General features: G+C 33.4%; 2 protein-coding genes across 4 annotated transcripts in view; one reads left to right on the forward strand and one right to left on the reverse strand.

Annotated features, from left to right (window-relative positions):
- Positions 1–8521, forward strand: LOC106168336 (cytoplasmic phosphatidylinositol transfer protein 1). Its single transcript, XM_013547366.2, has 5 exons — positions 1–87; positions 850–948; positions 4006–4065; positions 5224–5383; positions 6425–8521. Exons 1-5 carry the CDS (start codon positions 1–3, stop codon positions 6565–6567), a joined length of 549 nt encoding a protein of 182 aa, XP_013402820.2. The 3' UTR covers positions 6568–8521.
- The window catches only part of LOC106168332 (cholesterol transporter ABCA5), a 23568-nt gene continuing 4957 nt past the window's right edge, over positions 8508–27118 (reverse strand). For all 3 annotated transcript variants that reach the window (XM_087005260.1, XM_087005259.1, XM_087005261.1), the window contains exons 4-30: positions 26984–27099; positions 26404–26630; positions 23209–23575; positions 22679–22826; positions 22077–22239; positions 21679–21868; positions 21142–21294; positions 20750–20869; positions 20262–20400; positions 19785–19875; positions 19316–19455; positions 18891–19010; positions 18193–18597; positions 17748–17899; positions 16949–17209; positions 16013–16144; positions 15558–15710; positions 14988–15125; positions 14511–14606; positions 13900–14118; positions 13404–13628; positions 12850–13022; positions 12347–12422; positions 12031–12125; positions 11603–11722; positions 10637–10884; positions 8508–10090 (exon numbers count right to left, since the gene is read on the reverse strand). In XM_087005260.1, the coding sequence (XP_086861386.1) occupies positions 9816–10090; positions 10637–10884; positions 11603–11722; positions 12031–12125; positions 12347–12422; positions 12850–13022; positions 13404–13628; positions 13900–14118; positions 14511–14606; positions 14988–15125; positions 15558–15710; positions 16013–16144; positions 16949–17209; positions 17748–17899; positions 18193–18597; positions 18891–19010; positions 19316–19455; positions 19785–19875; positions 20262–20400; positions 20750–20869; positions 21142–21294; positions 21679–21868; positions 22077–22239; positions 22679–22826; positions 23209–23575; positions 26404–26630; positions 26984–27099 (4742 nt within the window). In that variant the 3' untranslated portion in view covers positions 8508–9815. The remainder of the gene's footprint in view (positions 10091–10636; positions 10885–11602; positions 11723–12030; positions 12126–12346; positions 12423–12849; positions 13023–13403; positions 13629–13899; positions 14119–14510; positions 14607–14987; positions 15126–15557; positions 15711–16012; positions 16145–16948; positions 17210–17747; positions 17900–18192; positions 18598–18890; positions 19011–19315; positions 19456–19784; positions 19876–20261; positions 20401–20749; positions 20870–21141; positions 21295–21678; positions 21869–22076; positions 22240–22678; positions 22827–23208; positions 23576–26403; positions 26631–26983; positions 27100–27118) is intronic.

The following is a 27118-nucleotide window of genomic DNA, read 5'->3' on the forward strand; positions in this document are numbered from 1 at the left end:
ATGCTTATTTTCCAGTGCTCTTTTGTACCAAGATTTTCAATATACATTGAAACCCGTTATGAAAACAATAATGGAAGCTCAGAAAATGTAAGTTATTGATTTTTTTTTTGCATTTTATAATAAACCTGTACTTCACAGAATTTTCTCAAATTGATACTGTCATTTAATTTTAATGATTAGAGCCCAGCTTAGATAAAGTTTTAATGAAAATGTATGTATTTCTTTCCTTAAACTGATCTGAATGCAACAGTAACACTGAATGAAAAATGTATTTATCTTGTAAATTGTAGACATGGATATTTCTGGCTTAAAGTTCTATTATTGATGATTTTGAAACTATAAAGGCTCAAGTTTATTGTGCTTTAGAATAAACTAATTAATTGCCGTTGGTGTTATAAGGCACAGAAGTGAGATTTGAAGTTTGTGGGATTCCATGAGATTTTGATACTTCCGGAGATATTCAGTAATTGTGTAATGTTTAAGCAGTCTAATCAATAGTAACTACAACTGTCAACATGTTTTTTTCCTTTGTTTTTGGGTGTAGTCAACGAAGCAGCAGCAGTGTTCTCCTTTTTTTATTTTTATTTTTATATAAGCTCAAACAGGGCAAATGGGAAAGGCAATGTTGGTAGATTATAACAATCATAACAATGAACTTGCAAACAAGATTGTGAAGCTGTCCTTGGAAGTGGGTGCGTTGTGAAATAATGTTGCAAAATTCGCAAAATTATCAGGCACATGCAAACGAAATTTTATTTTTGGAAAAATGAAAAAAAAGGGGTTAAAATTACAACATGCAAAGCTGATGGGCCCAAACATTTGCTAAATGATTTATCTTTTTTTTTCTAGTGTTTGGGTCTCTCCCAAGAAGACCTTGATGTCAGAGAAGTTGAACATCTTGACATTGCATATGATCCTTTACCTGAGAAGTATTACAAAGAGGAAGAGGTAGGTAATTTAGGACTGTTGTGCTCAGTTACAGATTTCAGAAAGACTTCATTAGCACATTGATAAATGCATAAATTATCTTGGTTGAATAAGAGGATTCTAGAGTATGTGGCTCCGAGTTAACTCAGATTGGTTTTAATCATGAATTATTATATTTACTTTGAAAATGTGATTGCTAATTTGATTCAAAAGTTTGTCTTCAAAGAATTTTTTTTCAATGTAATATGTGTCTTCAGAGGATATTTTTAGTGTTGGAATTTAATGAAGTTCTGGTCTGTAGCTTAAAAAAAATTGCCAGTGTGTTTCCATAAGTTTTATATAGAAAAACAACTGACTTGCTTCAGCAGAATCTACAATTATTCTGCTTTTTTCAAAAAGAGTCAGAATAATACTATATGTAAATTGTATGAAATAAGTAATCTTTTGGAGAAGCATCTGAAATATTATGAAGGATTGCGTGTAGTAGACAGAAGCCCTGACAACCATTGTTTCCTGCAGTGCCAGAAAACCTCAGGTCAGATTACCATGGCATTGTTATAATTGCCTTTAGTAAAGACGTTCATTATGTTGCCAAGATATGTCAGAAAGTCATTTTTCATATCTCAAATTTGCATTGTTAAAGTTTGGGTGCATTGGGCTCTTCGATTAGCTCAATTAAGGCCAATCTAAATCCCTAGAGAACGTCCAAAAAAGAGCTCTTTGCATTATATGCCCTGAACTTACATATAATGAAACAATGAATGTCACTGAACTCCCCACCTTAAAATCTTTTTGTTGTAAATTGTGCCAAAAAAATGTTTAATGAAATCCAATTACCTGCACATAGACTGGGTTCCCATCCCTAGATCGATCTAACAGGATCGGTCCATCTACACGGGGTCCCTTGCGAAATTGCTTTCAGCCCAAGCGTCTTAGATGTCTGGGATGCCCGCTAAGGCCCCTATTTCACACAGACCACGAATCCCACGAATCGCCAAGAATTGAAAAATTTTAGGATTCGTGAGGATTCGTGAGATTTTGCCAATTTTCTGGTCTAATTCGACATGCTCATGGTTCAGTTACGATACAGGTACGATAGTGTTACGAATATTCGTGGGATTCGGCTGGAATCGTGAGAATTTGCCAATTTTCTGGTCTAATTCGACACGCTCTACTATTCAGTTACAATACAGGTGCGATAGCGTTACGAATATTTGTGGGATTCGGCTGGAATCGCACGAATATTGTCCAGAAATTCACTACGATTTTTTGGAATCGGGAGTTCGTGGCCAAATCTTTGAACAGCTTAAATTTTTTGCCACGAATTCCCGATTGATCAAGAATTGCAAGAACTGACTACGATTATATACGAATCTGTTTAGAACTTCACGAACTGATTACGATTCAACCACGAATCCTGAAATTTTCAATTCCTGGCGATTCGTGGGATTCGTGGTCTGTGTGAAATAGGGGCATCAAAGTTTTTGCCACCAATTCCTGTTGGTCACGAAGTGCAAGAACTGACTACGAATATATACGAATCTGTTAAGAACTTCGCGAGCTGATTTTGATTCAACCATGAATTGTGAAATTTGTCAATTCCTGGTCATTCGTGGGATTCGTGGTCTGTGTGAAATAGGGGCATTAAGCTGCTAAATGAAAGTTAATTACCCCTATCAGTCTCAGCAGGTGTGACAGACATCTAAGCCACCCAAGTTAATTGCAATGTACCAATGAACTGTGTTTATGAACTTTTTGCTTTTAAAGGTATGACAAACAATATATTTTAGTCATATTTTTTCCCTTCAATATTTATTTTAAAAGTACACTTTTTACCTAATCCTATTTTTAATACTGTGCTTTACATTTTATGTATACATTCAATGTATGTTTGTATGTTTTATATATTGCAGAGAAGCACAATAAACCCCTTAGTCTTAAGCTTATTATTATCATTATTGTTACCTATTGGGTATGTGGTTACTGTGAAACAAAACCATTATTTCATGTTGGTATTTTGCCATTATGTGGAGGCATGTAGCTAGAAAAGTTGTGACATTTTGATGGTTTAAAAAAACAGGCATGTTGCCTTCTAAATACATCCTTGAAATGGATTATTGTTAGAAAGAAAGCAATTATTGCTGTTTCAAATGTATTTTCCATGAATCTAAAAAAAGATGCATTTTGTGGTATGAAAACGTGTTTCATAACGTATACATAATTACTACTTTGTCACCATACAGACTTCTTTAGGGAAACAAATTGGAAACCAAATATTTATAGGGTTTTTTAATCTCCTTACATTTAAACAGTGCTGTTGCTAGTATGAAGACTTATGCGATTGGGTTTGATAAGGTCACAACTTCAGTTTTTTCAATATGTAGAAGCAGTAAAGTCAGATTAAGGTGAATCCTTGTTTTTCTGTTTTAAATATATTTATAAAGAAAATTGGCATTTGAAATGATTGAATAAAATTGGGACTGGTTTTTATAAAAATATTAGGTAATCAAGTTTTCTTGTATATTATTTGAATGTTTGCATTTAAAATCAAGTGATTGGTAAAGAGTGCAGATTCCATGCACAACTGTATTTGGCAGTAAAATCACATAGCCAGTGGGACTGATTTTTAGTTTTACATTTTCAGACAGTAAAAGTTGCTTGAATTTGATAGATTGATACTTATATGTATTATAATCCTAGTTGGATACAATTTGGATTTGGCTTGTGTTAGGCATTTTGATGAGCACTTACATGCAACACAATAACTTTTTTGTGCAGGGTAGAGAGTACATAATGTAACACCTTGAATATAAGGTATACAAGATGCAAAGCTGGTAAACAACCATAACCAAAAAGCTGTAGTATAAAGTGTGCGTAACCAGAAGGAGTCTCTCTCTGATATTTCATGTCAACAGTATTTTGCATACCCATGATGACATACATGTATGCTTTACTGTCAAGGAAAACACTAAAACTGGTATTGTCTCTTAAATAAAGAGTTTTTACCTTAAGAAGTGTTTCAGAATGAGCAGAATTTTTGTCTCTAAAGATTTACATTACTTTTTTTGTATTTTTCAGGACTGCACAAAGTTCCAGTCTAAGAAGACAGGCAGAGGTCCATTGATGCCAGGATGGAGAGTAAGTACACGGGTAGATTGTCAAATTATTTGTTGGAAATGAAAGTAAAAAATTAAACGGCAACTTTCAATTCAGATGGAATCAGAGGGATATCAGCCATATGCTTTTGACAGGTGTATATTGTGCATTGATTAATGACATAAGAAATATTGATATTAAGATTTCTCTCCGACTTGGCAGTGTTAGGTCACTTTTAGGGTAGTTTTTTTTCTTGAACTTGAGGCAGCTCACATGATTGGTTTGTTAAACTAAAGATTTGAGAGAGAGAGAAAGAGAGAAATCATGACATCAGTTTAAAGATAATGGTTGAGGTAAAGAAACAAAGAAGTATTTTTCAACATAATATCATTGGTTTATCAATATCAGATTGTGGCACAGAATACTTGTTAATGGGTCTATGGTTCATGCAAGAGACCAATCTTTGAGAGCCAGAATCCCATGTTAGATGCACTGACTTCTGAAGCAAGTTATGTTGTTCTTCTCATTGTAAAACTACCTAACCACACATCTTTTTATTTCAATTTATGTATGTATGAAACTGCTTTAGATCTGTTCTGCATGGTTATATAGCATTCAGGTGAATTGCACTTAAAAAGAGATTGATGGAGAAGTGGTCGTTGTAAAATGGATTTACTGTTCCTTTGAGAGTACATGTATCAGAGTTAATTTCTGTCCAGTATCATTATCTTTGCCCACAAGGAAATATGCACTGGTTCAGTGCATTGATATAGACTCTGTAGATGTAGGTTTTGTCTCTTATTTATGGATTGCAAATTTTATTGAAGGGAAATGGGTTTTTGTAAAAAAACTGTTGAACTTATATTTAAAATTGTAATTGAAGTTACTCCATATTTTTGTATGTTAAAAGTAGGACAAGGAAAGTATTTTTCTCGTTTGATTAGATTATTTCTCATAAAAGATTTGTTTCTGCATATTTTTCAAAATGTCTTAGAACTAAAAATTCCATGCTAATGAATGATATTTTATTTTTTAATTCCATTAACCAATGAATTATTGAAATATTTAAGATTTCATCTATGTGCATATCTGATAATAGAAGTACAAAACATTATAGAAAGCATTTGTGAATAATAATGTCATCACTCTCACTTGAATGAAATTGTTTGAAGATATTCAAGAAATGATGCCTTTTCACAGGACACCATGGATCCCATCATGTGTTCATACAAAGCAGTTAAAGTAAAATGTGAGATATGGGGAGTCCAGACTCGTATGGAAAGCTTCATGCACAGAATTGTGAAGGACATCCTCTTAGCTGGACATCGACAAGCCTTTGCCTGGATTGATGAATGGCATGGTAAGTGTTCCAATTCCATATGCAGAAAGCATTTTGGTGTGTAAATCCCTGGTTCCTCTCAAAGGAACTCCATGTTTCAACATAAAACAAAATTGAATTCCTTTTTTATGAAATAATAAATTTTTACTCTTCCAAGCAGAATAAAACAAAGAATTTAAAGCTAACTAGTTAAAAAGAAAATAATGTCAATCGACATTTCATTGTATCATTGCATTTATTTAGATATTTTAGATTTTAAAACATAGAATTGGCCTTTTTTACTTTTATCTCAATGCTTAAAGTAACAACTGTGGATAAATGATTTGCCTTAGAAAAAAATGACCGCACTGAGAGTGAAACAGATGGCAGTGAAAATGCATCAGTTATGTGTCAGAAGAAAAATGTATGCTATACAGCCTAGCTAAAGTTTACAATATTTGAGTGTAAAATATTTCAACACATCTGATAGTATCTTACTACAGTGATTGATTTTATGTCAGGCATATGTACTTGGTCTGGCAGTGGCAAGCCTAAAATAGTCAATGGAATAATGTAGTAATCGTGTTAGAAAAAGGGTATAGGCTCTCTGGTCAAATGGCAGCTGCTTGAGGTATAAATAGATGATGTTCTTCAGCTTGAATTGATCAAAACTGATGCTGCAGTAATTGAGAGTATTACTGATGTACATCTTTGGTCTCTTACACTCACTTCATGTTACAATTTGTAATCATTGGAACATTTTCTTCCAACATTTTACTTTTATTTTTTCGAGTTATGTATTAAATTATGAGTGAGCCTGTCTTAACCCTTTTCTTAAAGCTTTGTTTTTTTTGTAGTTGTTTGAAAGCAGTTATATACTTGAATTGCTATGGAAAGGTGGAGTTATTTATGTTGAAACAATTAAAGTAGCTTCCATTTCTGATTATCAGAACTGGAATTAAAAAAACAACAACAACAAAAAAAAACAACAATAAAACAAACAAAAAACAAATTCACAAATACTTTTGACCATACCTACGTAGACATATATGTGTATATTTTGCCTCTCTATTTATGACTTAGGTATGACAATTGATGACATCAGGGAATATGAAGACAAAATGCACCAAGAGACAAACAAGAAAGTTGGCGTCAGTGATTCGTCAATACAAAATGACTCCACAAACAATACACCGGAGAATGGAGATGAAGGAACAAGCATATGAACAACACCAAGATTATATGAAATTATTATATGTTTAATATATATTATAACATTACTTTGAATATGATATTATTTTTATAAATAGGATATAAAGTTCACTTCTTAGTCTACCAAACAAAATGTATTAACCTCATTGGATTTTAAAAAGAATTTATAAAGCCATTTAAAGCCATTCTTGGTTGAATTTGAACAAAATAAATAATTTTCAGTTGCCAGTTGCTTTAACAGCCATTTCATTTCATATATGAATACCACTGAACAGGAACAATGGGGATTATCCGAGATGGCCCAAAGTCTTGCAACATCGTCTGTAAAATCAAGTGAAATTTGATGGGGGAGAGAAGGTTAAAAATAATGGCAAACTAATGAGTGTGAGGTAGCAAGAAATAAAAGCTGACCGAGTTTATCCATGGATAATTTTCGGGCTGTTTTCTCTTGTGATCTGTGGAATTACAGTCACATGCACGACACTACGTATTCACCTTGTTATGCATGCCACTTTTGCATTGCTTTCTATAACTAAAAAGTAAATCCCATCTCACTTACTCATACATTTTCTGGGCTCATATGATGTAATGCATTTCCAGCAGCTCTTTTAGGATGATCCCCATTTTTTCTTGCAAGACTGACCCTGTTGACATGAATTTATGATATGCGGTGTTATATATGATTTAGACAAAGGTCACCACCAACAATGGAAAGCTTGTTGTTGTTCTTGTATGGTAATCAGTCAACCAGTATTTGTGTGATTCTGCATTTATTGCACGTCTAATAAAAAAAGCAAGTTTATTGATGTACTAAAGATTATATTATGTTACAACGTCTGTTAAGCTTATTCGATTTCTCGTTTCTCTCTCTTTCTGCCATTCTGTCATGTGATATAGACTTGTGGTTAACATGAATCAAACATAAAATGAAAATTTTCCATATAATATTTAGGGATTGGGCAAAATGACAATCACACGTCAACTTGTAACTTTATTTATTATTATTATTATTTATTGTAATCTGTAAGAGTGTATCTTATTAATAATAGAAAAAAACACTATTTTCTCAAAAGGGTTCGTTTGACTAGAAAGAGCAAAATTTCCTAGAAAATATCCAACAAATAGCAAAGTTGGATTCTTTGAATGTGGTCATTCACATAGATGATCATCTCTGTGTCAATTTCTAGCTGAGTCCTGTTGAGATAATCGCTTACTGAATCTGATCAGCACTTCATTTCAAGGAGCAGTTCTACTTAATAGTTGGTGGCTTCCTATCACAATGTCAAAAGAACCAGTGGCAACTCTTGATTTCAAATTATCATTAAGCTGAATGCCTGCATGCTGATGGAGACTTCACGCATTTTCTTGAATTTGAATACATTGCAGTGGCAGCCTTGGGTAAAGAAAAAGGTTTCATCTTTTATATTCTAACAGTTTTTAACAGAATTTTGATGGTTTGAGTGTCCATATTAAATTTTGTTAATTTTTTCCTGTATAACATAAGTTAAATTAGCCTGCCCTATAGATTTTACACCATTGAAAGATACATTTGTGTCAAGTATACATAGCAAACAGCAATAAGTAATTCAGACCTATGAAGATACTGTGTAAATATGCTTCTTGTCTACAGGGCACTGAAGTTGAGGTCAATAAGTAAATACAGTTTTTACTCCAATTTCTGTATGTATACATTGTGTGATATCAGAGCTGAACACAGCTTGCCTTGCTAGTTTGTTCATCTACACTTATCTATTGAGAACATTCCTGTTGCACAGACTTTTACCCCTTTATTGTTTATATCTTGTCACTATTATTAATAGAAGTGAGCAATGCACTGGGATGATAAGTGTTTTTATTAGAAATGACTCCTGTTGTAGAAGTAATTGGGGTATTTTGAATGTTGAGACATATCTGACAGTTTTACAGGTGCTTGATATTCATTAATACGATAAAATGTATTGAAACCTGCATTTATTGTCACTTTTATTGACAGAGACTAAAAGACAGTTTATATTGTTACTAAAAATTTCTTATCAAAAATTATAAAAAAAGTAAATTAGAGTTGTACATTTGAGTCAGGACGCACCTGAAAGTACCAATTCTTAATACTTGGGGTCCTGTTTCAAGATGAAAGAACCCAAGCACACTTAGATCGCTAACCTAAAATCTCTGAAAATGTTATAATCTATTAAAATGTATAACTGATGACACCCTTGTATCATTCTTTTGTTAATTACGTACATAAAGATGCATATTCATATTTTTAATGAAAGCAGGGAAAAAATTAATTGATTAAAAGTGATATTTAATGTACTACGCGTACAGTAATGCCATGTTGCAGGCTTGTATCACTTCAGTAATGCATTTAGCTAAAGCACCATTCTTCACAAAATCCTTCAAGGTTGACAAAGGATAAAAAACGCATTGTTCTTGCTTGTTGGTTTCTACCAATTACACAATTTTCATTACGTATTTATAAAATATTCTATTTATTTATATAACAATCATACATACACATTACTGAAGATAGTGTTTGGCTCTACCTAAATGAGAATACACATTTCTTTTAGAGTTATCAAACTTAATAAAATAACAGAACTTCTAACAAACCTCTTAAATATAATACTTTCATTAACATTGACAACACTTGTCATCTATCACATTTTAACCTTTTTTAATGCTTAGAGCATATATTTAACAGAATACATATAATGTACTTAAAAATGGTTTGTTTTGTAAAATGATAATCAAATTTTTTAAAATATGCCCCATAAATGAGAAAGAAAAGCTTGTGAACTAAAATTAGAAGGACAAGCTTACTTATTGTTTACAGTCAATAAATATAAAACTTAACAAAAAATAGTGATGTAAACATTTATAAAACATTTTGTTTCCTTCTGCGTAAAAGTTTAGCTCTTAAAAACAATACATACAATTATTATGAAGTATTCCTCTGTAAACTATTTTCATTTTAAATATTACATGGTAATTGTTTCCATGGTCAATTTGAATCTTAATAAAGAAATTTTACAATTTGGCCATTTTCCTGCAAGGTTCAATTGTTGCATAAATCTAATTTTGACCAAACAAGCATTAGGCAAAAAGCTTTTCTGAGTCACTACATTACTTCAGATTTAAGACAATCAAATTGTCTGACAAAAAAGCATGCAACACAACTTTTTTTTCCATTCAGAATTATTTACCAGCCATATGAACCTGCTAAAGAACCAGTCTTAGCCTTAATCTGCCAAGAACCAAACTTTCACATCTTTGTATTGAAATCGGTGGGATTATCAACCACTGATTGATTGATATATCCTTCCAAAGGTGTCCCCACAGGGCTTGTTGGTGGAGATCTGTGGCTAGAAGAAATGCTTCTTGTCCTGGAGTTTCTGCGGGAGATGCTGCGCCTACGCTCCCTCTCTTCCTCTTCAGGTGAAACATTGTCATCTCGCTGCTGTTTGGCAAAGCTGAGAAAGACCTGCTCTAGAGTGGACTGGCTGAAGCTGTATTCCTCAATACCAAGGCTGCCTTTGGCTAAATTAAAAGAGAGGAGCTTCAGTCACAGCCATACAAATGAACTATAAGCTTAAGCTTACAAAGTTTTAAAAAAAGAAAAAAATTAGGAGTGAGCTTTGTGGCAAGGTTTAGTAACACATATCAGATATCATTTAAGAGGGTCCCATTGGGTTTTTTTTTTGTTACCTGTTAAAGCCACTTTATTTCTCCCCCAAGTTGTGAAATGTTCATATCATTGTTCATATGTTCATAGCATGATCAGTAGAGCAACCCATTCCCGTGATTCGTGATTTTCAATGATATATGAATTTTTATTTTTATTTACTGATATTTGTGAACTGATGATTTTATTTCTGGTGAACTGTGATCACTACCCCCCCTCCCGCATGAGACCTTCTTTTAACAGTATATCTATATCAGAAATTGATAAAAATAATTTGGTTTAAAGAGTAGGCATTGACTAAAGTCGGCTATGTAAACTAAGAGAACGTTTTTAAATACATATTAATGTGAGATAAATTCCAATAACTATTTCAGGTTTGGGAATAAAAGTTATTGATGTACCTTCTTCAAGCTTTGAAAATGTTTTGGATAGTGACACAACACCCGTCTGAGGGATCTTATAGACTGTCCTCTCCCCAAAACTCTCAGCTTCTTCTGCAGTTGGGAACATGTTAATGACAAAATCTTTCAGCGCTTCTCTCTTTTCATCCATTACTTCCATGGTATCACCATCCTCTGTCTTTAGCTTCACTTCAAGAACATAGCCACTGCCATATGTATGCTTCAGGTGTTGGGTTGTACCAAGACATCTTGTGACAATAAAATGAAAATCATATGATATTGTAAAAGAAAGAAAGGAAAGATTTACCTTTATTAAAATTAGATCTAAACATGTGGCACTGCTTTATTTGTGCACAAGACTATAAGTTGAAGAAAGACAGTACCTCATCATACATGAATCAACAGAGGTACTTGATGTCAACCAACAAATATACTGGCATGCATGCATTTTCATAAAACCATTGTTGGCATCTTAAGTACAAAGGCCTTGACAAGTAAAATAGTGCAACTTGCTATCCGTAACTTCATATTCATAATGCACTAATTTATATTTTACTGGAAAAGAAAAATAGTTGACCGTGATTTAATTATAATTATTAATAAAATCCACTATTAAAGGGATAATAACTTTTCGTTTTGGCCAAAAAATGAATTTTCCTGGAGTAAACAACAATTTTCCCATACTTACCGATGGTTAATGAATCCATTTTAACATTCAAAGTTAGTCCCTGGTTTTTTTCTAAAAAGTTTGTTTTTTTGTGAAAATCTCTTAAGAGATTACAACAGAGTATAGCCATCAATGGAGGTCATGTGATCTGAAGACAAGCTCAGATATCAGAATAATAGCTATAACTGCTGTTTTCGTCGTAAAACAGAATATATTATATTTCTATGAGTTATTCACAATGTTTTTATTGTGAAATATAGATTTCATACGAAGAGTTATTATCCCTTTAAGTGACTTACTTGACCTCCCCATTGACCATGATGGCCAAACGAGAGCAGAGGGCATCAGCTTCCTCCATGTAGTGTGTGGTCAGTATAGCTCCCCTCCTGTCCCCCTGGAATCTGTTGCTTATAACATCCCTAATACAAAAGATTCATTTACAAACATATTTAAAACTTTTATATATTACTGTACTATTTGATTTCACCTGATTGACATCCACATGTGGTTTTGTATATAATTATATATGCATAACTAGAGATGTGGATATGAAGTTCCACAAACAATCTGTTCTGATATTTTTGTTTCACTTGACTTACAGAAATTTATGGTGTGTAAGATTGAATTTTTCCAAAAGATATACTTTGCAAAGACAAAAACCTTAGAGTTCTCAATATATCAAAACATTATTAGAAAGATCAAGTATAAAATATACTGCATGCCATACCACAAAAACCTCTTGGACTTGGGATCCATTCCTGTAGATGGCTCATCCAGTAACACTGCTTTTGACTCCCCAAGCATGCACATTGCAAAACTCAACTAGAAAACCAAACTTTTCAATTTGTAGACATTTAATTTGCCTTTGCTGCAGACACAAGACAGGATAAATTAAAATGGTTCAAGAAACTCCCCCAGTAAACTCAATAAGTAAACTTGAACAATTAGAAAGAGACTCTCCCAATGCCTTTATACATATAACTCTTACAAATGTGTGGTCTGAATTAAAGATTGAGCAATAAGTAAAAGATATGTTAATGTACCTTTCTCTTTGTTCCACCAGAAAGCTGTCTGGCTTGTTTATCAGCATGCTCTTCAATCTTCAATGCTTGAAGATACCTAGAAAAATTTTTTTTCAATCACTGTATTTGCTTTCATTCTTTCATAGTACATGTAGGTCATCATAGTACATTCAGTAGATTTATATTATCATATGCAGCAAGTCTATTTCCTCTGTTCCAAAGTGTGGTGCATCATTTTCAGTGCTGTGCTTAGCATCAGGAGAGAGCATATTTTGCTGCCTGTGGTCAGGATTAACAGACAGCTCCCAGAGATACAGGGAAAGGTAAAGCCAAATGGCATTTGAACATACCTTTAACCAGATCTCAAACCAATATATAGCCATAATGTTTAGTACTTATAAGTCTAAGCTACATAATTTTATGTAGTAAGTAGTGCAGTCAATTTTACTTGGAGCGTCTTTCAACATCTTTCAACACTGATCAATAAAAAAACAAACTGACCAATAAAAAATAAAATATGTAACCTTTCAGCAATATATTTAATATCCTTATCTGGAATTCCCCTGCATGCAGCATAACACTCCAGATGTTCTCTTGGGGTGATGTAGTCCCACAGTGCATCATGCTGAGGGCAGTAGCCCATAGCTCTAAATGCATCAGAAATGCTGGATTTAATGTCGGTGCCTGCTACAGTCACCTGCATTGTGAAAGGAAAATGTAAGTCTAAAAATTGTTTTATACCAAAAATTCTAGAGAAACTTAAATGAACATCAAGAACTATTGATGGTACACCCATGTGTAAAGTAGTGCGTGATCAGTGACCATGCAATCTTTTTCCATTTACTTTGATAACAGAAAACTGTACTAAAGTTCATTTTATAATGAATGAACCAAAGAAACTCAATACAAAAGGTTACAATCTGAATTATTATGCTCACAAATAATTTTCATAATTGTGCAATCTGAATTATTATGTTCACAAATAATTTTCATAATTGTACTTTGATAAACCGAGAACAAGTTAATTACCAAGGAAATATAATTTGACTGTAATGAAAACCATAAACCAATATGTTACCTTTCCTTTGGTTGGGCAGGTCTCAGCAATTATCATGTTTAATGTGGTAGTTTTACCAGCCCCATTTGGCCCAAGTAATCCAAACACCTCCCCAGCTTCCACAGCAAATGAAGCATTTCTCACTGCCACCCGTTTTCTCTCCTCTTTTTTCCCTTTTTTCTTGGCAGCTTTCTTGTCCCTTCTCAGAAATTCTTTTCTCAAGTTTTTCACCATGACAACAGGAACCTGATTTTTAATGAAAAAGTAGTTTTAACCTTTTTTTTTCAAATGTGAATTTAACTGCATTACTAAAATAATTGGTCCCCATTAAGGTTTTGCAAACATACAGACTAAATGGAAATTTAAAATATATAATTGAGAGCAACTGTTGAGGTAAAGGACAATGTATATCCAATGTAATGCCACTGAAGTATTTTGTTCAATCTTTGATTCTCACAATGCACAATTCTTACTGCTACTGGGTAGTCATCCATTCAAATTCTCAAGATTACAATACCTTTCTACTGTCACTAATTCTCCAGTTCTCAACTCTGTCTCTCTCCTCCAAGACATCACTGTTCTCTCCCCTGATAACATCATCATTTTCCTCTGGGACATTGGCAACTATGGGTCCCTCTTTCCCCCCACACTTGATGGCTTCCACTACACTACCACCTGTACTTTTCACATCCAATACCCGAAGCAATATGAACAATATAAAAAGGTGCGCAATGGGCTGAAATGATAAACATCCGAGTTCAATTATCTATTTCAATTTATCAATACCTGAACAATCTAGTGTATAAGGTGCCATTCATTGTTTGGCATGTGCACTACTACATAAATGTACTAGTACATAGAAAATGCCAATTGGCTGAAACAAAAGCTGACATTGTAAACTCTTAATATTTGGTATCAATACAATTAGTAATAAATTTTAATTGTTTTCAAAGGATTAAAAATATTTTTCTGTAAAGTATAACTTCATACTGGAGCTTTGGAAAAAAAAAAAACAAGCTATGATGTAAAGAGTTAAAGTCTACTTCAGTCTACATCAGTTTCTCTACATTTGTTTCCCTAAAGAGGGTTTTAAAAATTACTATTTATTTATCTAAATGGCTAACTCACCAACAACCAAGAGGGTAAAACATATTTATTCCAGTCAAAGTAATATGAAAAGGGTACATCCCCAGCCTCTGCTAACAGGACATGAGTTCTGTGAATCTGAAGGGTAATGTAAAATGTCAATATCAATTGAAAATATGATTTGATTATTTCAAAATCTTCAAAAAGATACATGTGCATGTAATCAATTCCAGACTAATTATTATTTCACGTTTTGCAACTTTGAATATGCAGTTATAATTAGGGCTCTTCATTCTTGGGTTCATTTATCAATGAAGACATATTTAATTGGTATTATTCAGATAATTTGGTAATGTGAAGGTTGCATTTTTTTAGTGTGTATATTTCCAATAAACTCTTCTCTTAATGCATCTTTAAGCCTAGAAATCAAAAATTTATTTTCTACACATATATTTTTACATTGTAAACTAAATCCTTTTTCACTGTAGTTCCACTTTTTTGGCAAAACATTATCTGTACCTTTTCTATGTAGTGCAAGCCTCCCATGATGAAGTATGGAGGACTGACTGCTGTGCAGATCAAATGAACTATCCCTGCAGCATCCTCCTGATTACTACCATCTAATATAGCCACAGCCATATAGGGTAACAGAGAGGTCTGGAAAATGTGTTTTTCTTGTTATGAATACTAGGGATATGATTTTTTTGATTATACTACAAGTTTTTTTTAAATACTAAAATGGGTCTTGTAAATAGAGAATAAACAAAGCAATATGGGGAAACAGTCACTGTGGTAAAAAGTATTTGTCTGGTCATTAGTTAAAGTTTATACTAAATGCTCATCCATTGCAAATTAGATTTTACTGATGATTGCAATGGACAGAAGAGAAAACATTTAAACAAATATTATTAACAAATAAAATGATATCTTGTGAAAATTTAGATAACCATGCTAGTATATGGTGAAGACTATCAAAACAAATCTTTTTAATAAGAAATAAAGAGTGTGCAACTACTACAAAACATATTAATCTGCACTGGTTGTCAAATACTTGTGGTAAAAAAAAAAAAAAAATCAAAAAGTACTTACAAATATAAAGACATTTGGCATGAAGGCCATGGCATTCTCATATTTGGTGAAAGCAAATGACCACACATAGGAGTACATGATGTTTATCGGCATGAACAACACATATAAGATAATTAGGCTCACTATAGCTCCAGGAACAAGTAGGGATTCAACCTAAAAATTTAAACAAAATATTGGACTGTGCTTTTCTTGTTTTTTAACTGGGATACTTATATTACCAACGAATAAGATAAAAAAAATATTCATTTAATCACATGACATGGTTAATGAAAATATCAAATACTGTTTTTATTGCCATGCCTAAATTGGTAACTTTAATCTGAAATATTTAACCATGTCCCTTGGCAATGATGCAGTTGGATTTGATCACTCCACAGAAGTAGAGAATTCTCTATTTCTATGATCAGCCTTATATAATGTTAGAGACAAAATATTAATCACATTTGATTCTTTACCTGAAACGCCAGTATAATAATGATAGAGAGAACAGGCACCACTGCAAACTGAACTATATCTACCAGAAACATGCTTCCCCAGTAGATATTCAATGTTATTCCTGATATCCTCAGCTGACTTCTAGACTTGAACTGAAATATAGTTTGCATATAAAATTAACCTGCTGCTGTTGAAAAACAATAAAAAATAGAAAAGCACTCAGAGAGAACAGACTTCTGCCAAGGTAACTCAGTTTTAATTATCATTAATTGTTTATTTATTAGTTCTTTATTTAATTAATGAACCAATTAAATTAATTCCCAGTATTATCAATTATTACTTAATCAACAAATCCATTATAAAAATTTTAAATTTTAGTTAATTAATTAATTTGTCTATTTATTAATTGGTTGATTAACTGACTATCAATTGCCAGCAAAATCTGGCTCATTTTATACTTAATTAACTAATAATTGATAATTAGTTAATGAACTTATTAATTGATCACCACCAAAGTCTAGCCAGATGATTAAGATGACTAAAATACAACAATAACAGCAGTTATCAGTTTTAAACTAAAATAACTTTGATGAAAATTCAGCTGAAAAATTTATTTATATCATTACTATATAATATCATATACCAAATAAAATACTAAATGAACAATTTAAAAATAACATAATATAAAAAATCTTTGGGACCAGGCCCTGGGTGACATTCTGCACAGACAGCTGCCACCACGTGACACCAGTGACAGCTCAAAATCAGTTCAGGTGAAGAAGGTCTTGAGGTAACGTCAAAATGTAAGGATCTCTATTTCAACCTAAGATCCCGTGATATTTTTTAAAATTATCTTAGTATAATATTACTGGATGAATCAAAACTTTCACTTTGATATAAAACAAGGAATACTCCAAATCCCTATAAAAGACAAACAGTGAGCACAAAATTCTTACCTGTCGCTCCTTTACCAATTCCCCTGCAAATCCTGGGGCAACCATTACCATGCCCATGCCTATTAAAATAATGGCAGAAAATGCACCAGAGTCAAACACAATGGTTGGATTAATACTAGGCCAGGGAAGATTGGTTGTGTTTATGGTGGCATTGACGTTGGCTGGAAACCTTGTCATCTTTAGAACCATACTGTCTATGGTTCCAATAAGGGCAGGCAGTGAATGGATGGCTGTATCATTGTATATTACAGTGAAGTTTCTCTGGAATCAAAAAGATGTAGGAGGTCAATGGGACATAATAGAAAAATTTGCAGTGTATGTATCCAGGGGCGGATTGAGGCTGTCTTTTGGGTCTTCCAGAAGACGGTCAAATTTCTAAGTTTACATTGATGAGTACCTACTATTTTCTGTCGGAAGATGGTCAAAAGATGGAGGGTGGATCACCAAAGATAATGTGGAAGACTGTCAGAAAATATCTCTGGATCCGCCCCTGTGTATCTACTGGATAAACAGCATGGAACACTATTCAAAAGCTGCGAGGCTTTTATCTCTGACATAAAATCCACAAATTAATCTTCCGTGAAAGGCTGGTATCAGGGGAATGAATTAAATCTCCCATTACAGGAGGTCACAATATGTTTATAATGTCTTCTTAATTTGCACAAACAACAATGGTCAGTGTTTAGAAGGTAAAAAGGTATTTTTCTGGGGTAAGGGTGGAGCAGATTAGGCGTTTGACCATTTCTTTGCTGGGGACCCAGTGGTTTACTGTTTGTGATGGGGGGGGGGGGGCACTTACCATTCCAGAGACAGACTGGTTGACCCACTGGTTGATCCTTATACCCATATTATGTGGTCTAGCATCAATAAGATTTGTGGAGGAATTTATCTTTTCAAACTGCAGGCCTTGTGCCTGGAGCAGGCACACATTCAATATGATGTCTGTAGTTGCTGTAATAAAAGATTATTATCAACATCCAAGGAATTTTTCTTAATTTTGATAAAACATTACCTGTCTCACCAAAGCAAGAAATATATCACATATTATTAAAGTTTAAACAAAAAACAGGAAATGAAAATAAGATTATCTTGCTCTCCTTAATCAGTCAACTAAAATAGTACTGCTGGGAAAGAACTAACCATGACAAGAATGCAGGCCATTGAAGGTTATTATTTACTTATGACTATTTACCATATTCAATTCAACAGCAATCAATGTGATTTGACCAATAATTCCCACTTACCAAAGCCATTTTCATCAATGTAGTACATGAGAGGTGCATTTCTATTTATGTTATTCTTGGTGTAGATATATTTAGCATCTGACACACTGAGTGGTTTTGGCGTCAAATCTGGATTCACTGAAACATACTTGGATAGAACTAATCCAATCACAATAAAAGTTATGGGTAAAAACAACTGGAAGATGATTGCCAATTTGTTCCTTATTTTCTTCAATACACCAACCATGCACAGTGCTTTGATCTGCTGCTTCAATGACACTGTGAGTGAGCCATGGTTGCCAACAAGAGACAATGCTTCTTCTCTAGTCAATTTGGACTCATCATCATCATCAACTGGGGCGACTTGGTTGTTGGAGCTGCTCTTCGTGTATTCATCTATGGCTTTTAGCTCTTCTTCCTCTTCACCTAACAAGGACAAAATTTTTAATGGAATGGCAAAGTTTAGGTATACTCTACATTCTGAGCCAGAATGCCAAATGGACCAGTAGATTTCATTTTGAGTATGTGTTACTGCCTGGGGCCTCAAATAAAAATAGAAATCTTTAAAGTTTTAATGAAGACTAGTTTTGATGTGATGGTTACAAATTCTAATTTTTCAATTAATACTGTAATGTCAGGGCCAATCACGCTTGCTCTGAAACTCTTAAATTCACCAAAAATAAAAACTTTACATTTGATTATCTGTTTCACAAACCCACCTAATTTCAAGAAAACCTCCTCTAATGTTGTCATAGAAACACCATAACTTGTTATCCCCAATGCATCTCCCATGCTTATGCTACTCCCCTCATGTGGATTTTCTAGTGCAGCAAACAAATCTACAAATACAATACATCAAATACAAGATCTAACAAAGCTGTGTGCCAAGTCTAAATTTACGTACTAGTAATCGTAATGAATAAAAGTCAATATTAAATATTCTGATGGTTTTGTTGCATAATACCTAATTCATTCACAACTTACAACTTAATGACAGTGTACTCTTGCCTATTCTTTGAATTTTGTGTTTTGAACTTCATCTTTTTTTCATTTTTCTTTTGAATGAGCGTAAAATACTTAATCTTCCAATTGCAATTTAAACAATTCTAGGTGGAAAAAATTAGGAAGCAATCACCACATTTACCTGGAAATTTGTTCACGCTCTCTAATGGTAGTGTGTATGCTAGTTCACGTCCGTGAGTTCTTCCCACCTTGGCATCTGGCACATAGGTGCTCACCAGAGAGTTTACCTGCATGGCATCTGTGTCTGGTTGCACTACCATCCTTAAATAATATTGTACTGGCATTACAACAGCAATTGTTAAACTATATATCTGAATATCTCCAATCTGAATTTTTACAAAGATCTTGTACCCCTGTATATATGTATGTATACCCCAATAATCTAAGGCATAATATGTTTTTATATTACCCAAAGCCAGTTAATTCATGAATCCAATTCCTTCCAACAGTAAATTTTGTATTTTCTTACACTGCATACAAATAGCAGTTACAAAAATGTTAAACGGGAGTGTTAGAGTACTATCATTATGACAAACACATTTAAGGTTAGGAAATTGTACATGTATATATTACATGTATATTGTACTTACTGCAGATGGTATCCAATACCAAATCTGTTCTTCAAAAACAATGAAGAACCATAGCATTTCAATCGTCCTTTGCTAATTATTGCTTTGCGATCTGAAATAAGAAATTCAAGACTGCAATCTTAAAAAAAAAAATGTAAACACCAAAACAAAAACCTAACAGATCAGCGGATCAAATACGGCGAACCAAATTGAACACTGAATAGGTTCATTGTGGGGTTTATGCACCAAGCTTTTAAGTGGGTCTGCCACTTTTGTTTTGTGGTTCTGTTTGTCTACAGATCAACTTTGCTTGTGAATGCAGCCTTATTCACACATATCATCAATAACGAGTTTCATGTATTTGAAAAAAAGAAAAATATTACATATATTACAATAATATTACATATATACAATAAGAATCAGAATATCTCCCCAAAAAAAAGGGATGTAAACCCCATTTATTCATAAATCTTGAAACAGCACAATTTGAGTGCTTACCAGCTAGAATGTCTGCCTCATCCATGAAATGTGTTGTGAGAAGAATGACTTTCCCAGCCTGCCTCTGTTTTAGTAATGTCCACAGATGGCGCCTTGAGTAAGGGTCCATTCCTGCTGTTGGTTCATCAAGAAATATGAACTGTAAATAAGCAAAAAATAAGAAATATAAATGATTATAATGAATGATAAATATAAATAAAGATAAATTTATGTTTACTTATGTAAGAAATATGAACTGTATATGTGTAAGATTGAAAACAAAAAAAAATGCATTAAGTTGATGTGTATTGTTGGTGTTCAGTTCTCATGTGTGAAATAAGGTGATAAATAATACAAGTGATGCAAGAGTCAGATTATACAAGTGATGCAAGAGTCAGATTACAGTATTAGATAAAAAGTAAAAAATATGTATGAATTTAAATAAGAGAAACAATTCAAGATACCAGTAGATATATGGGTATCTCTTCAACCCACCACTGCTATTTTACCTTTGGATCCCCAATAAGAGCTATAGCTACAGATAGCTTCCTCTTCTGGCCTCCACTCAGCTCTTCTGAAAATGTCTTCTCTTGGTCTTCAAGATCCACTTCTTGCAGTGCTTTGGTGATCTAGGTTTAAAAAGTGTATATCAATATACAGGGCAGAGTTTTGCTGGCAATTTTTTGGTTTCAAAAAAAGTACCAAAAAAAAATCTGTCCCAAACCTTTATTTTGTTAACAGAACACTGTTTAATCTTAATTTTTTTACTGATAATTTCATTCAAAATGAATTGTGAAATCTTGTGAGCTGCAAAACCAAAGGCATTCAGTGTCATGTATTTTACACTGGACCACTGATGTATTATACAAGTAATTATTACCAAAACCACAAAAGATTTCACCTCATTATCCAACCTATCCTTGGGCACTCCCTTCAAGTTGCCAAAGAACTCAAGATGTTCTCTACATGATAGCTTGTCAAAGAGGATGTCATGCTGTGGACAGACTCCTGTCATCTCTCGGATCTGATCCATGTCATTTACATCAGTAACATCCTTAAATTAAAAGGAGGTGAGATAGCTTCTTAGCTGCCATCTCAACTGACAATGTCTAAGTTAGGCTAAAAGTTAATCCCTCAACTGCCCATAAAAACTTTTTTTCAGTTATGAATTTACTTATTACTCAATCAGTAGTATTTAAGGTTAAAGAGGGCTTCTTCTTTTAATCTGTTGTTTTCATCACAATTCCTTACACAAGTTTAGTAAGAACAGTTGTAAAGACTATCTCATCTACCTATATCAACAATATATTAGTTTTTGTTTAAAATTAATGTAAATCTGAAGTCATATTTTTACCTGAATCATAATTCCCATCATCAAGTCTATCTGATATAACTTTCATTAAATATGTACTCAATTATTACTCAAAAACTAAGTTACCAAGCCAAGTATGTATGCTGATCCACTTGTGGTTGGTGTCAAACCAGTCAGCATATTGATCAGGGTTGTTTTTCCAGCTCCATTGTGGCCCAGCACTGCTGTGATTTCCCCTTCGTACATATCTAAAGTGAGACCATCTACTGCAGTCACATTTTCCTTTCCTTTGAAGATCTTCTTAATGCCAAATAACCTATGAAAAATGCAAGACAACAGAAGTATTATCAAAATACTGAACAAAAGATGCAATATCAAAATAATCATTTCTTGTCAAATGGTGACAGCTATGGCAACGAAACAGACACAGTGATTAAAATTTAAAGAAATCCTATAGTTTCTATATATAAAAAGTTTGGACATATAAGAAAGTGCCTTTTGTTAAAACTTTTCCTATGGTATACCTTAGTCCTTCCCTGCCATGGTAAGACTGTGGGACAGGCTCCCTCTCTGCTTCTATTGTGTTGATCCCATCAGTAACATTTACCATTTCCTTATGTTTCTTTTCTGGGCACCAATAAGATGACAAAAAGCAAAAGAATGGACTCCGATGATTGCCGTACTCAGCTGAAATAAAAGATTGCAAAAACATTAGATTTGCACATATCAACCAAATATGATGTTTTTACTTTCTCATTACCAGGATTCAAACTTTTTTGTTAATGAAACTTGTACCACAGTTAATCCATTTTAAGGGTACGGGTAAGAACCAATGTCTGAGGGTCTGCATGTGCACCTGTACAGCTCATGCACCCACATATGTACGTGTGTGAAAGTGATTTCAGGCATGCATGTAGTAGCCTATGTAACATTTAAAAACCCTTTTCTCAAAACAAGCCACTGAAATACTGTAAACATATGATTAAAAAAATTGACATTATAAAGATAATACTTGTACTCTTTTGATGGAACAATCTTATCACTTACATGTACAATAGAATTACATTAACCTGTACATTTTGAAAAATTACTTCAAACTAAATTCCTCTGCTTTGTGAAAACTCACTGGGTATAACATTATCCAGATAGGCAGCCAACAGTCCATATAGTACAAAATCTACAGCTAACATGATCAATGAGGATGATATAGGGAACTGTCCGACATGGAGAGTATCAAACGTCATGCCACGGCCAGTTATGTCCAGGAATAGACCCTAAAATGTTTTCAAAATTCTTTAAACAATAATTGTCATTAAAGGATTTAAGTAATCAAAGTAAAACTAGACAAATAATAATTTTGAGCAAAACTTTAAATACAAGTTCCTAGTTTCCTTCAACTACAAGTAAATTGTTCTGCACCTTGGCACCTTGTACAAATTAAAATTCAAGACCTTTTCACAATTAAATGTGAGTGTACTACAAAAAATATGCATGTATCAAACCTGATGACAAACAATTTGATTCCAAATTAGATCAAAATAATTTTCAGCATGATCAATGTTAGATAAGGGGAGCAATAGAGACTCGAGTTAAAAGTGCTACTTTTGCAAATCACTGAATCGAAAGTTAATAGAATGTGACATATCCCACATTTACCATATCAACAGATAAAGCCACTGCCACAGGAGACATAAGGCACAAGGCATACTGCCCTGCAATAGGTATAGTCGACTTGGGTAGAAAATTCTCATCATATGTCCTAGTTGTACTTATCACCAAGTAGAGCAAACTGATGAGAGTGGTAAAGAAACTAGAAGCAATTCCTCCCACCAGTGCCCTGCTGAAGAATCCCTGTAGTATGAAGGACATGTTGATCACTGTGAGACCATACATGAATAACATCAGGAAGAAGATGAACAGGTTGCTTTTATTGACATCGAAGAACTGTCCTGCCATGGCCAGTAGTACTACGATCACAGTCACAATGAGAATGAAGCCAGTGTACATCAGGAGCCATGCCAACCTAATAATAACAAGGCAGCAAAGCTGTCAAATGTACAGACAAAAAACAGGAAATAACTATGCACAAATTAGGCTACTGTCAATTCTGATGCAAAAGTACATTATGTTAAACTGCAAATTCAACATCAAATTTTAATGATTGAATCTGACAAACTGCAATGATATAAATTTATTTCCATTTTTGAAACTTTATTACACAATACACGATAACAAGTTTACCATCATTTTTACATAATCAACTAATAATGTTGTAAAGATGCAGGAAATGCCAAACAAACACTTTTACGTATCTTATTAATTAAATAATGAAACTGTTAACATGCCTAAGAAATGAATCTGAGGAAATGTGAAAAAACGGCATTTCTTTAAAATAATGGCCTAATTAAGCTGATTTTTTAACTCAACCTGCGTTTTAGCAGGAATGACCACTCCTGTGAATTTCATGACAATTGGCCTATCTGTTTTTCTTATAAATATTGTATTTACTGTGTTGCATATATGCTGAAAAGTGAAGAAAAAAGCATAACTACTAAAACAGTGGCCCAATCATGCCGATTTTCGAACCTGACCTGCGTTATAATAAGATCGATTACTCCTGTGAGTTTCATGACAACAGGCCTATCAGTTTTCCTTGAAATGTGTTTACAGTGTTGCATATATGCTGAAAAGTTAAAAAACAGCATAACTTCCCTTAAAATGGCCCGATCATGCTGATTTTCGAACTTGACCTGCGTTTTATGAATATTCATCAGCTCTGTAAATATACAGCCAAAAAGTAAAACTGTTTTCCACTTATCATGTTTACAATGAAAGTGCACGGCGCCAGCGCCGACAACGGCGACGACGGCAGATACAGGTGATGGCAATATGTACAGACACATCTGTACATATTTACTGTACTGTTTGAGAACAGTAAGTGACATTGTTTTTCTTAAATGGTCATCATGAGAGCAGTGCCCAAAATAGGTTTTTTTTCAAATTTTGATGCAATATTACATAATGTTTAACAGCATAATGACCATCAATTTTAATAATAAAATATTAGCATCATGGATATTCAGAAAATATGACTAGCAAAGGTCTTCAGGCCCATGGAACTTCAAAGTCACAACTTGAAAATGCCAAAATGTAAACAAGACAGCACTGTTCTGAAATGTTTTTTTTTTCCATTTTTAACAATTTTTTTAACATAAAACAAAATTAACAGGTTACTGCCATCTTTATATGATCAACTAAGAAAATTGATGAGATGGGAAAAATATAAATACAACAGTGTTAAATGTCCAATTTCCTCCATTCTGAGATTCTAAACAGTGAATGATTGCATCTGACAAACTGCAATGATATGAGTTTATTACCATTTTTGAAACTTTATTACACACTACATGATAACAAGTTTACCATCAGTTTTACATAATCAACTAATAATGTTGTAAAGATACAGGAAATGTCAACCAAACACTTTAACATGTCTTATTAGTTAAATAATGAGACTGTTAACATGCCTAAGAATTGAATCTGAGGAAATGTGAAACAAGACAGCACTGTTCTGACATGGGTTTATTTCCATTTTTAACACTTTTTTTAACATAAATCAAAATAAAGTTTACTGCAATTTTTATATGATCAACTAAGAAAATTGATGAGATGGGGAAAACATCAATAGAATAGTGTTAAATGTCTAATTTCCTCCATTCTGAGATTCTGAACATAGTGAATGATTAAATCTGACAAATTGCAATGATATGAGTTTATTTCCATTTTTGACACTTTATTACACAATACATGATAACAAGTTTACCATCATTTTTACAAAATCAACTAACAATGTTGTAAAGATGCAGGAAATGTCAAACAAACACTTTTACGTATCTTATTAGTTCAATAATGAGACTGTTAACATGCCTAAGAGTTGAATCTGAGGAAATGTGAAAAAACAGCATAACTTCTAAAATAATGCCCCGATTATGCTGATTTTCGAACTCAACCTGCATTTTAGTAAGATTGACTACTCCTGTGAGTTTAATGACAATTGGCCAATCTGTTTTTCTTATTTTGTGTTTACAGTGTTGCATATATGCTGAAAAATGAAAAAAACAGCATAACTACTAAAACAGTGGCCCGATCGTGCTGATTTTCGAACTTGACCTGCGTTTTCATAGGACTGATTACTCCTGTGAGTTTCATGACAACAGGCCTAACAGTTTTCCTTAAAATGTGTTTACAGGGTTGCATATATGCTGAAAAAAGTGAAAAAACAGCATAACTTCCCTTAAAATGGCCCGATCATGCTGATTTTCGAACTTGACCTGCGTTTTATGAATATTCATCAGCTCTGTAAATATTAAGCCAAAAAGTAAAACTGCCCTCCACTTATCGTGTTTACAAGGAAAGTGCACGGCGCCGGCATCGGCATCGGCATCGGCATCGGCATCGGCGACGACAGACGCAGGTGATGGCAATATGTACAGACACATCTGTGTCTGTACATAAAAAGCAGCAATTTATTGGTATAAGTTTTAAATAGATTCCAAACATACAAGACAATTTCTGATGCTGTATCTCCGTTTGTCACAATTATTTTCAATGCTGTTTTTTATTGCGAAGGGATAAAATTATATGCAGAACTTGAATAATTAAAAATGCAAAAAAGGGACCCTTTGATGTACGTTTGTTAAAACTTGGTATGTCATTTTGTATAACCAGTAATTATAGTTAAATTTCAAAACTGAATGTCTCTAGACTACTTTTTTAATGCATTTAGAATTTATACAACTAAAATACCCTTGTCTCAAAGTAGCTTTGCATTAATTTCCTAACAATTCTCACCAAAAGGCACTATCTTTCATCCCCATCATTCTCATTGCTTCTTTTGTCTTCTTTTCTTTTTCAGTTATCAAATACACAACTAAGCCAGATACAAAAGGGGAATAAGCCATCACAAAGAATATTCCAGACAGTATGCGGATGTAATCAGAATTAGGCGTGAATTTCATTTTGGGCATCATTTGAAACATCAAGTCTGGTTTGATGAAAGGTTGCCCAGCAGCTTCATTCTGTAAACACAAAAAATGTGCTTTGAAAATCAGACATCAGTTATATTCTGATTATTTACTTATGTCTTCTAGAAAAGAAAATTAAGTATACTTAAAATTCATTTCTTTGCAAAAAATAATATATACATGAAATCCGTATGCTAAATATAAAGTTGAAAAGGCACTTGTTGAATAGTAAAGTATATACCATAAACACATTGCTATAGCAACTTTGTACTTCAATTGTCTTACATGAAGAGATTTACCAGTTTTACTTCATTCACAATAAGTATACAAATCAAAACAATGGAGCTCAACTATTTCACAAAAAAATTGTACTCGCTCCAAAACATTTGTATGGTTATAGTACTTACCTTGACAATAGCCATATCTATTGCATGTTGAAGTAACACAAACCCAGTGTGCAAGTAGCTGTTGGCTGGACAATTAACACTTGTCAATCCTAATCCTCCTGTAGTAGAACGGCAGGCTGAAAAATCAAGTCATTG

Source organism: Lingula anatina, chromosome 2 (genome assembly GCF_051362555.1).
Source record: "Lingula anatina isolate TDL-2025a chromosome 2, LinAna3.0, whole genome shotgun sequence".
Taxonomy (NCBI): Eukaryota; Metazoa; Brachiopoda; class Lingulata; order Lingulida; family Lingulidae; genus Lingula; species Lingula anatina.

Bases quoted from the DNA above. Each gene is read 5' to 3' on its own strand.
- LOC106168336 (XM_013547366.2), top strand. From the start codon at position 1: ATGCTTATTTTCCAGTGCTCTTTTGTACCAAGATTTTCAATATACATT. The intron at 4,066-5,223 runs GTAAGTACACGG...GCCTTTTCACAG, and splicing joins CATTGATGCCAGGATGGAGA to GACACCATGGATCCCATCAT. The intron at 5,384-6,424 runs GTAAGTGTTCCA...TTTATGACTTAG, and splicing joins CTGGATTGATGAATGGCATG to GTATGACAATTGATGACATC.